Source organism: Temnothorax nylanderi, unplaced genomic scaffold (genome assembly GCF_030848795.1).
Source record: "Temnothorax nylanderi isolate EJ_2023f unplaced genomic scaffold, tnyl_v1.0 TNYL_tig0189_pilon, whole genome shotgun sequence".
Classification (NCBI taxonomy): Eukaryota; Metazoa; Arthropoda; class Insecta; order Hymenoptera; family Formicidae; genus Temnothorax; species Temnothorax nylanderi.
Window position 1 is genome coordinate 23,369 of NW_027249251.1, and position 11,976 is coordinate 35,344.

The 11,976-nt window shown below is 36.4% G+C and overlaps 1 protein-coding gene across 3 annotated transcripts in view; it reads left to right on the forward strand.

Annotated features, from left to right (window-relative positions):
* The window catches only part of LOC139778620 (adenylate cyclase type 5-like), a 21,046-nt gene continuing 9,070 nt past the window's right edge, over window positions 1-11,976 (forward strand). The window contains exons 1-14 of one of the 3 annotated variants that reach the window (XM_071716659.1): window positions 1-215; window positions 1,165-1,257; window positions 3,547-3,693; window positions 4,865-5,023; window positions 5,292-5,540; window positions 5,968-6,127; window positions 6,753-6,850; window positions 7,121-7,205; window positions 7,593-7,709; window positions 8,364-8,501; window positions 8,915-9,168; window positions 9,656-9,794; window positions 10,853-11,072; window positions 11,590-11,738. In XM_071716659.1, the coding sequence (XP_071572760.1) occupies window positions 133-215; window positions 1,165-1,257; window positions 3,547-3,693; window positions 4,865-5,023; window positions 5,292-5,540; window positions 5,968-6,127; window positions 6,753-6,850; window positions 7,121-7,205; window positions 7,593-7,709; window positions 8,364-8,501; window positions 8,915-9,168; window positions 9,656-9,794; window positions 10,853-11,072; window positions 11,590-11,738 (2,091 nt within the window). In that variant the 5' untranslated portion in view covers window positions 1-132. The remainder of the gene's footprint in view (window positions 216-1,164; window positions 1,258-3,546; window positions 3,694-4,864; window positions 5,024-5,291; window positions 5,541-5,967; window positions 6,128-6,752; window positions 6,851-7,120; window positions 7,206-7,592; window positions 7,710-8,363; window positions 8,502-8,914; window positions 9,169-9,655; window positions 9,795-10,852; window positions 11,073-11,589; window positions 11,739-11,976) is intronic. The other 2 variants (XM_071716657.1, XM_071716660.1) reach the window with 2 other exon arrangements.

The following is an 11,976-nucleotide window of genomic DNA, read 5'->3' on the forward strand; positions in this document are numbered from 1 at the left end:
CTCTATTTAATTTTATTGTTTTTTTTTTTTTTAAATTTAGGCAAGTGTAAATATCCTGATGATAATAATAGTTAATTGTAACTTATTTTTCAGGAAAGGCTTTTGCTCAGCGTATTACCAAGGCACGTCGCTATGGAGATGAAAGCCGATATAGCCGGAAAACCGAAGGACACGATGTTTCACAAAATTTATATTCAAAGACATGAGAACGTCAGGTACGTCGCGCCGATGGTCTGCGAACAAATAGCAGCCATTTAAGACGCGCAACTTTAAAAAGAACCAAAAAGAACCACGTCACTTCGAAAATGTCAATTTGACATTTTGCAAATGAGACCCAGTTCCGCTTTGTTACTAAATAAGCTCAAGGAAATTTACATAACTATTTTATACATTACGTCCTCTATGCGTGCTCGCTACTTAAACTGAAATTCGCAGCAGGTTAAACTTTGTAATCCTTGCTTGCGGCATAAACGGCCGACTTTTTGCCCTATCATAAAATCTGCATCTTTTGGGAATTTAAGCTCTTCGTAAAATGCATGCGCTACGTTTGATCACACACAGTTTATTATAAATTACAAATCAGAAAACGTATTTTAATATAATTTACGATCGATATTATAACATCATATCACTGAGATTATTACAAATAATTACACTATCGTGAGCACATTATACAGCATGTATGAGGTGATATGCATGATCGTCCTATAATGCACTCACGCCAGATGCTTCAAAACTTGACGATTTATCACGGTGCCGTGCACGCAACATGATAAGCACACGTGGCTGCATAGAGAGAATTCTAGATTAGTTTGAAGTGGATTGAGATGTTACAACCGATCTCTCGTATCAGACGTCTCACCAAGCTCAGGTCAATCTAACTTAATCGGCGAATTCTCAAAGAGCAAATGTCATGTTCATTTAACTTCACCGAGTTTCCGCGAACTTGTGACAATTTTTCGTTTCTAGTTTCCCCTTTCTAAAATGTGTGACTCGATACTTGCCCGTGGCTCGTTTGAGACCTGCTAAAGTCAAAGTAATTACAGAACTCTTCACCAAAGTGCTTATTCAGGGACTGTCCGTATTGAAAGTTAATTTGAAAATTAATTTAACTAAAATAACTGACTTTATTATTATTATTATTATTATTACCAAATATTTCAGCATTTTGTTCGCCGATATCTGTGGATTTACCTCGCTCTCTGATCAATGCACTGCCGAAGAGCTCGTCAGATTGCTCAACGAACTTTTTGCACGGTAAGAAACGTTACAATATAATAAAAAGATTATTATACGAAAAGATTATTATTAATTTTAAATCTATAAAAAAATGTATAATAGAACGCGTATTAGGATAGATAAACGGTTTTTAGTCAAATTGTCAGCGTCGTTGATGACTTTACATATTAGTATAATAAAAAGGTATATTATATTATAATATAAAAACTTCTATAGGTACCTTTTTGATATAATGTACTATTATATTAATATTTTGTGCTTTTCTCAATAAATTCTCAATTATCTTTTATTCTTGCTAATTACAAATTTCTCAGAAAGAAACACGGTCATAAAATTAATATTTCCAAAAATAAAATGCCATTATTATAACTTGAAAAATTTACTCTACTGAGAATTAATAAAATACAATTTTAACACAGTCGATAAATCTCGAGAAAAGAACTACTCTATCACAATCTTGCATACATTGAAATTTTCTCTATTTTTATTTACTGTTCAGAAAACGTTTAGAAGAAGCGTAACGGACTACTGTATCCACGATGTGTATTTCCACCCATTCGACTCGATCGAAATATCAATTTCTTTCCGTTTCCTTCTCCCAATAAAATTCTATTGCCTCTGATACTGACTCTCTTAAGTCTTATGAACATTCTTATTCCTCCGAATACAAATCCCCTTTGAAATCTCACCAACAGATTGCACTTCGTCAAAAATCAATTTGACATCAAAATGTGCTTGCATTTCGCAAACTACATACGTTATCATAATCTTAATATTAAATTAATATTATCGAAAACTTTTCCTCATTATTTTTACTTACAGGAAGACAAATTTGATGTTTGACTTCAATAATTTGAAATATTTTTAAATTTACGAGAAAATTACATTCATAAAATAATATTCTATGAATGTTGGATCAATTTTTAAGTCTGCATTTATTAAAGCTTCGCCCTTTATCTCTGATGAATATTGTCAATTTGCTACGTTTGTGTCAAGAGTTTCTCAACACCCTTCACTCTTAAAGCTTTCCTCTATCGTACCTTATGTCCTTATGTCCTACGAGTGCTCGAAAAGTCTTTCGATAGCTATGGATTTTGCGTCTCTAGTAACTTTTCGGGTCAATAGGGCGTACTTATCCTGCAACCAAGAGGGATTTGCTAAGAGGTCATAAAGGCCGCTTTCATTCCTCGCGATGATGTCCGCTTTCATGTATCAGTACAGCCGAGATCACTTTTCAGTATTCTGCGAATGCAACGCTTTCATCCCCACGCGAGAAGACAGAAATGCCTCTTCGAAAAAAATGCTCGGAAAAGAAAATAGGGAATGATAAAAAATCAACTTGTAAATAACATTGAATCTTCAAAATGTAAGATCATATTTCTGCAACCCGGCATCATTAAAAAATTATCCCCCGAATTGATCAAATCGAATTAGCGAACTAATCATCGGATATTCTTTATGCAGAATGTATTTGCGAAACACATATACCCTTTTATGCATTTTGTATGGTGCATAAGTAGATACATGTTGCGTAATACGGCAATATTTCAATATTATAATATTGAAATAGGGAACTCTATTACCTCTCAAAGACTTAAGTGATAACGCGATAATAATTGATTTAATTACTATTCGAGTTACGTATATACGCCACTTCATCGGGGACTGTTATTTCCTACGTATCATACTAAACTAGATTAACATAATACACGCTATGCGTTATGTAGATTTGATGCACGCGTGAAATATTAATATCGCCCTTCTGGCGCCCTGAATTAATTTCGTATAATATGCACCGTGCGGAACGCGATGTTGCTGAATATCTAATCTGAATAAACCGATTATCCTTCGGTTTATTAGTGTCCTTACTTTTGTTGACGCGTCATCTCTCTGTCGTATCAAATTAATTTAACGCGATACAGTATTTACTCCACATAATCCTATTTAGTATCAATGTTATGTAAAAAAAGATAGTAATAATAACATTAGAAATTTAGTTAGAGATTCAATTAAAAATTTAATAAAAAGAGTTGAAAAAGTTACATTGTGTGCCTAGGTACAGAAAAATATTACAGAAGTTGCACGAAGTGTGGAGTTACGTGAGAAAAAGTAGCGGATATTTCTGTACATATTGTTATGAAACCCAGAAGTTGGTTTGATGGCAAAAGCCAAAGATTTGCATAATATTTCCACGTAAAGCGTTCTTTTCCGATTTCTCTGAGGTAGAGAGGTATCCACGCTCGATATACAGTTAGATTTCTTCGATATTGTAAATCGTTACGTTGAATTCTCGGAAATATCCCGCAGGTTTGACAGGCTAGCCGCTGAGCACCACTGCCTCAGGATAAAGCTCCTCGGAGACTGTTATTATTGCGTTTCCGGACTTCCGGAGCCACGGCCCGATCACGCTCACTGTTGCGTAGAAATGGGATTGGACATGATCGATGCAATAACGTAAGTCTGCATCACATTCCTTCACCTCTCATGCAACAGTTTCGTCAAGCTTTTATCATATACTTTATCGTCAAAGAACAGTATGCTGTTGTGTTATCTATAATATATATACACGCCGCTTTTTAAGATCAATATATATGATAATAAGTAGCTAAAGCATTATCGATAGCTGCGTCTTGATTCAGAACGTATTTACATTTAAAATCATAAAATAGCAAAATAAATCTATCATATGTTCTATCAGCAACATCAAAGATCCACGTAATACTCCTTATCCTGGCTCGCTTGACAGCGAACAAAGGAAACAATTAAAGATAGAAATAGCCGAAGATAAAATCTCAAAAGTTGCCGAAGAAAAGAGATAGATAAATAGATATATACAAAGAAAAAAGAAAGAAAAGGGGTAAGAGAGACACAAACTAGGTAGATCAAAGTAACATCCGAGCAATATAGATGTTTTCGCGCTTAGATCCACGAGACGACCACAGAACTTCCGGCGGAGCTGTATCCGTGCGCTACATATCCCATGTTTGATTCGTTTCGTGTTTTCACAAAACGCGTTTCATCGTCAAAGAGGAGATTTCCTCAGAGAGCACGATATATATGTTCACGATTGAGGTTGATTCGCGTCGTCATGAAAGGCTCCTCGTATCCACGGGTCACTGCATGCAGACGAATTCCTCATAAGCACATGCGTTTAAATTTCAATTCGATAATCTTGCGTTAATCTTTCGCTGTAAGTTTCTCTTGATCGAACTTGCCGCTGCTTCATCCACGATCGAAATAGTTTTCCGCGTGCAAAACTTATAACGTTCGATATAGAATTCTTGCGACAAATTGTACTAATAAATGCATGTGAAAAATATATACGTAAGAAAAGGATTTGAAGAGCAATCATTGTAATTGGAGACTAGCTGAAATGGGTAACTTTGTCGCGAAAAAGTCAACATATTTACACATAAATGTTTCTTTCTTGTTTCGTTAATAAATACTCGAGAACTTTTTCAATAAATTCGAAGCTTTGAATACCGAAGTAACCACTGCTGAGTACACTTAATGGCGAGAAAGTTTGTTTGTTGTCACAAACTTGGACAACGAACATAGTTATCCAACTATTTCTTACGCCTAATGATAGGAAAAACAATAAATTCTCGCGTCCGTATCTCCCTAGATTGGTTCGCGAAGTAATGGCCGTAAACGTGAATATGAGAGTCGGTATCCATACTGGCCGGGTTCACTGTGGGGTTCTCGGTCTGAGAAAATGGCAGTTTGATGTTTGGAGCAACGACGTGACCCTAGCCAATTACATGGAAAGCGGAGGTATACCCGGGTGAGTACAAGCAATTTTGCTCGAGGTTTGTCAGCCCTTGACTGACTTGCCCTCTTCAACTTAGTTTCGATTGGCGGCGATAAATTACGTCGGTATATCCTATATAAGTTCTTTACTTCGATTCGTACAAAACTTTTCGGTTTTTTGTGCGTAACTTTAGGTAAAACAATCGTATGGCAAACATATTATTCTTATTGATAGACAGTTCTCCTAATATCGGGTCATTACATCGACCAAGTTAATATAAAACAGAAGGTATGTTTCGCAGACGTGTGCACATCACGAAAGAGACTTTAGATTGCTTGGGCGGGTATTACGAAGTCGAGGAAGGCCGCGGGGGCGAAAGAAATGCGTACTTAAAGGACCATAACATCAGAACCTACTTGATCGTCCCGGGAGACACATTTAAGGATAACATAACTAGTTCTGGGATGCGAAAAACCTTCCCGGCGAATGGTAATGTGTCCAAAGAGATGAGAGTTATGGGTCACGGTTCCCAACACGGCAAACAAACTAAGTAAGAGCTCCTCTATTATTGCTACTTAATCTCTTAACCCTTGACATTATAACGTCACAATATTACAGTCTCATCGCTTAAATAATTTCCGAAAATTGTCAATAATTATGAGATATCCAAACGTTACCTAATTCTATCTCAATTAGAAAACAATCGTAACTGTTACATTTTCATATCGTATTGTGTTTTCCAATTTCGTACAAGCAATTATAAAATAAATTAATCATACTGTCCATCCTTTAAAAATAAATGGCTTGATGAGTAAAATAAAAATCTATAATATCGTAACAAGTAGATAAAATAACGTGTTAATCCGTAATAAATGTTATGTTGGAATTACATCATGATAAATGTGTCATTGAGTAAGCTTTACGATGGCATTTTATACTCGAATAATACTTGCTGCGTACGTTTCAACTTTCAACAGATTAGGCTTCGGCGAACCCATTGAGGGCGAAAAGGATCCCGAAGATGAAGTGAACGAATACCTGATGAGAGCGATCGATGCTAGAAGCATAGATCGATTGAGAGCGGAGCATTGTACGCCGTTTATATTAACGTTTCGAAGACCGGATGTCGAAGAAAAGGTAAATTACATTACAAGATGAATAAATTCGTCTAATAGCTTCATACCACTTAATAAAATAAATCTTAATACGAAATTTTTCATTGATTAACGCAATAGCATTTATTAAAATAATTATACTATCAAATTTGTACAATAACAATTTTATTTTTATAGAATATCATATACGTGGTATAAACATAGCATTTTTATAAAATTTTTATAAAATAATTTCCTCCGATTTAGAAATATAATTTAGAAATATAATTATTTTAATAGAAATAATATTATAGATAAAATACAAGCTGTAATTGCTAAAAGTACTAAACTGTCCACCCCTATACAATTGAACGCGACCTACCAATCGACGCGGTAATTCACGTTAATAGAAAGTCGTTTAAATTTAATTTTGGTTAATTCGCTAAGCGCGTATTTGGATTATTCGGATTCCGCGTGATTGAATTGCGCGTCGTAGGTAATCGATTGAACGGAATACATTTTCTGCATTTTCTCGTCGAGAAGAAAGTCCGCAACAAAATTGCCCACGATAACCAATGATTAAAAGCACGGCCGTTAGTAGTAAACGGCTCATACTAAAACGTGAAAGCAATGCGCGATATTGTAATTGTTTTAATAACCTGTTGCAGTACTCGCGCGAGAGGGACAGGATGCTCTCGGCTTATTTTGTGTGCTCCGGTTTCGTCTACATGGTCGTTGTGGTCGCAATAGCCATCACCCTAGCCGGGTAAATACACGTGCCAATAAATCCTACCTTCTATATAGTGCGGCAGCGATATCTTTCTTTTATTACACTCTCGAGACCCGATGTGTAAAGTCCACTCGTACTTTACTAACGTCGAATTGTCCTTCGTTCCAATATTTATAGACACTTGTGCGAAAATCGTTCGATAAGTTAGCATAAGGCGACATAAATCTGATGGCGACGATCAAAACGATTTTCGCAAAAAAAACTTCGTGAAAAATCGCGTTAAAAATATCCCGTTTGTCTTCATAGGAGCGTATACTTCTACGTCTGCACGGCGATTAGCATACTGGTGATAGCCCTGGTTAATGGCATTTTATTGGCGGAAAAGAACGAGGTAAGAGCTCATAAGTGTCTCTGGATATACATGTATGAATTTTAGAGACCGCTTACCCTGGAATCGCAAAACTATACATTCGCAATAGCAATTATTTCCATCCTTGCTGTTATATAAAAATGTCCGTAATACGTCTGTAAATAAATGCGATTTAAATAAATCGCACGATACATCACATACGACATCGGGTCGATGACAAAACTCTTTGGAAGAGTGCCACTTCCTTTTGACCCTGACCAAGTGGCAAGCTTCCAGGTCACTGCCGAAACCAGTGATCCTGGTCGAAGCAAGCCCATTAATTTCCCGATGATTCCGAGGATCGCGCCGTTTATTATTTATCCGATTTAATTAGTCGAGAGGAAAGTGGTAATCGTGCGCGTTTTGCAGAGGGTGCCGGTATGGGTGAGAAGCATGGCATTACAGATCTTCGAAAATCGCATCATCGCGCAGAGCATTGCGTCCATCGTCGTGTTTTTAACGTTTATCACAGTACTATCGCCACTGGTAAGTAATAGTAATTCAATGTCCCTATTGCTTGCGTTTTATGTCAAATTTTGCTACTTAAATACTTCTTAACAGCAATAACATCTTCACGTTTTGTGAATAAAATGTCATTCTTAATATATGCAAAAATTTGCATTACTTTATTACTTTTGAGATTATTGATGCAAAAGCACGAAATTCGAAGCTTCAGAAATTCAAGCGAACAAAGCGTTGTTTAACGTTTGAACAAATTCAATGATTCAAGAATTTTAATATTCGGGAAACTGAAATATAAAATCCGTTAGTCTTATAAGACATTAATCATGCGTAATATTGAATATATTCGTAACTTTAATGAGCTTTCGGCTCACTTTCCTTTCTTTCTCGTTTTCATTTTTTAAATCCAATAACCAGTCTCACTCCGTTTGCTTCGGAAAACTCGTTATGTCAAAACTATACCGTGTAATTAGAACCTGCTGTGCTAAAACTTACGGTGATAAATCGAACGCGAGCGCGGAATAATAGTTGCCGCGAACATTCCGCATGATTGAATTACAAACGGACGGAAAGAACATCGGTCGTACAACAGATTGTACATTTATTGCGAGCGATCGAACGTTCTGAATAAAATAATGAAAAATAATGGCCAATCCGTGTCGTATTTTCTCACTGCAGATCACGCTGACCGGAAGTGAGGCTTGCATCAACAATGACACGTCGCCTTTCGCCGAAAATGAGAATCCCAGCGTAATGAGAGTACCAACAGAGAATACCGATGCCGCTGGCATCTGTGATTACATTCTTTTCTGCGACGTAAGTTAAATGTAAACATGATATCGGCGTTGAAAGATATTGGTTAAATGAGCTTTCGCTCGAGACCGCAAAGTTGTTGTAAAAGACACGCGGATAATAAGAAAAGATTAGAGGTACTTCTTTCAAAAGAAGAGATTACACTTAGCTAACTGATGGGGAAAAAGCTGTGCAAGTCTAATGAACGCATAATCCTTTGATAAGATATTAGTATAATTCATGCAAAATTGATGTTAAATTCTAAACGATTAAAACAATTAAATTTTAGAAATTTATAACTGAGGAAAGCATTCGCGTTATTCTGGCACAATTCCATGACGTTAATAGAAGATTTTTGGTACGAGTAACTATAGAGAGATTATAACGAAACTACAAAGATCTACCGACTGACATTCCGCAACTATCACTGATTGCAGTTGTTTCCGGTTTTGGTGATGCTCGTGATGGTAACCTGTGCGGTGTATCAGATCTTAACATCGGTCTTTAAAGTAGCCGTTTTGAGCATCGTTGTGGCTTGTTATCTCGGGGTCAGCATTTACCAGGCACTAAATGAGGACGACGTCGAGCCTGCTGGAAGATGGTTGGCGGGAGTTCTAGTGATTTTCTTCATGGCCTGCCTAGTAGCACACTCCCAGCACACAGAGGCGACCTACAGGTCGAACATTCGAACGTGCTTACACTTTAACATTTACGCCCTCCCGAAACTTACGCAACGTCAGCTCGTAGATACATCCCGAACTTGCACGTTATAAACCTTTGAGGCCCTCGTGAAATTTCCCACGAGAGCCTTCATCTCGTAGCGAACAATGTTGCTAATCGACGATCTCATGAACTGATTCCCGCAGAATAATTTCGTAGTCGAGACAGGAGCCGCGTATATAATAGAGGCGCGAGTAAATTTATATACTAGATATTTCATGAATATATTGAAATTTTCGAAATCTAATTAAAACAAATATGTCACTGAAAAGATACGTGTATCATGTGCAGATTTATGAAAATCTGCCAATTGCATGTACGCATTAAAGGAAAAATTCTAAAATCGCAGATGTCAATATACTTCATAGAATATCTGGAAAACATAATATAGTTTGTTGAGATATTTTTCATGGCAAATATAGGCGAGGAATATTGACGTGCACTGTGTACCAATACAGATTGGATTTCCTGTGGAAGTTGCAAGCGACCGAGGAGAAAGAGGAAATGGAACACTTGAAGGCCTACAACCAGAAACTGCTCGCGAATATACTTCCGGAACACGTGGCCGCCCATTTTCTCTCTACTGTTAATTCAGATGTAAGTTCTATGTAACAAAAAAATTCGAAGAAAATCTTTTAAACAATTTTTACAATTTTTTAAGTGCATTAAGCATAAAACACAATAAATGATATTGTTACATATTACATCTATGTGTCAAATAAAACAGTTTGAACATTTCATTGACCTATACGCGACCTATACCTATACTAATTACCGATCGATTCTTTTGTACCCTGACGCGCGCTGACAAGTGCTCGAGATACAATAGACATAAAGACAAATATTAGAATATTCATAATATATTTTGACATTTCCTAACGAGGTTGTGTTATTACAGATTAAACAGCAATTTACAACTGGAAAACGGATGTACATAGAATAAAGTCTTATTGTATATTTTAAAGTTCACTTCAATAAAGTTAATTGAGTTTCATCTTTCTTCCAAGCTTCGTGTCAACATTTTCATAAAAGCAGCATTTGTCTCTTCGCTTTTCCATTCTTCCTCTAATTAAATCGTAAATATATTAATCATTAATCCTAAACAATTTCATATGATAATCCTGAGATTGCCGCATAAAGATTACTTAGATATTGCATATTTAATGTCGCATATTTATGAATCGATTAAGGATTACCCTTAAAGTTTCGAAATTTCACCCCAGCTGTACACATAAATTAAGACCACCTGACAACCGACGTGTTAAATCATTCAATCTCCAGATTGCAGACTGAATTTCAACAGTATATACCTATTTGCCTAATTAGTTCTGTCCTGTCTAGAAGCGATTCTGAATTTGATATATCAAGTTAGACCATATCAATCAGATATATATATAGATTTCAATGCCACTCGTTAGAAATTCAGTCTTGACTTATTTCCATACAAAAGCCAAAACAATTAAAATAAACTTTTAGAGGAAGAAATTTTTTACACTAAAAGTTCAAAATTAAAATAATCAAAACAATTGTTCGAAAATTATGACTGTTTAACAGTGACAAAACTAATAAGATTTCCTCCAAATATCCGAATCTAGTCTGTAAAAGACTATCTAAACAGGAACATGTCCAAGACAATGATGTCGATTGTTTCGCAGGAATTATACCACGAACAATGCGACTTTGTGTGCATTATGTTCGCCTCGATACCGAATTTTTCCGAGTTCTACGTAGAGCTCGAAGCGAATAACGAGGGCGTGGAATGCCTCAGGCTTCTTAACGAAATCATCGCTGACTTCGACGAGTTACTCGCCGAGGAGCAATTTAAGTACATCGAGAAGATCAAGAGCACAGGCGCTACGTATATGGCCGCTTCGGGTATGTCTCTCGCCAAGTCTTAGCGATATCGCTATTCAACGAGCCTTTCGTCCATTTGCCCCCATTTCCGTGCCATGAGCTTTTATGCCGCTTTAGAAGAGAAGAGGCACTGCGTGTGCAATTAATCACTGAATCGATCGAATTTAATCGAATTAAATTTGATTCTTTTTAACCGATTTGGCGACTCGTAAATTCGCAAAAGCATGATAAAATATATTATCTTCATTGCATATCTCGATAACTAACTTTTAACTTATCTATTTATATATATTAATTAACTTATCACCACCGAATGTATTTCCGCATTAAATTCACGTCAAAAATTCCCTGTTTTAATTCTTGCAATCGAGTTTCTCTAGTACCATAAAGGCAGATCTAATTTCCCACGGCCACTTGACTTTTCGCGCAATTTCCTAACAATTTCCTAACAACGCGGACTCGTTACTCTAATTAGAATACTACGATCGGGACACCACTATCGCGCAAAATTCACTCTTGTCTCTCTCTGTTGCTTTAGGCCTAACGAAAAGCACCTGCGACATGCGAGATTTCAAGCACGTAGTCGCTATGGCGGATTACGCCCTAAGAATCCGCGAGCAGCTGGCCTATGTCAATGAACACAGCTTTAATAACTTCCGCATGCGTGTGGGCATCAACATCGGACCGGTAATATTGAAGAACATGAAACGAGCAATTTTCGCGCGCTCAACCATTGCGTCCTTTGTAAATAAATCATAAATTAGACTCTCTCTCAGCGACGAAACGTATAGAAGAGAATCCGAAAATATATTGAAAACTTGTGACAATAATAAATCGACAAAATTATATTTTTTATCAATTTTAATTAATTCAGAAAATAAAGATTATGTTTGATTTGATAAAATCAACTTGATAAAATTTGATA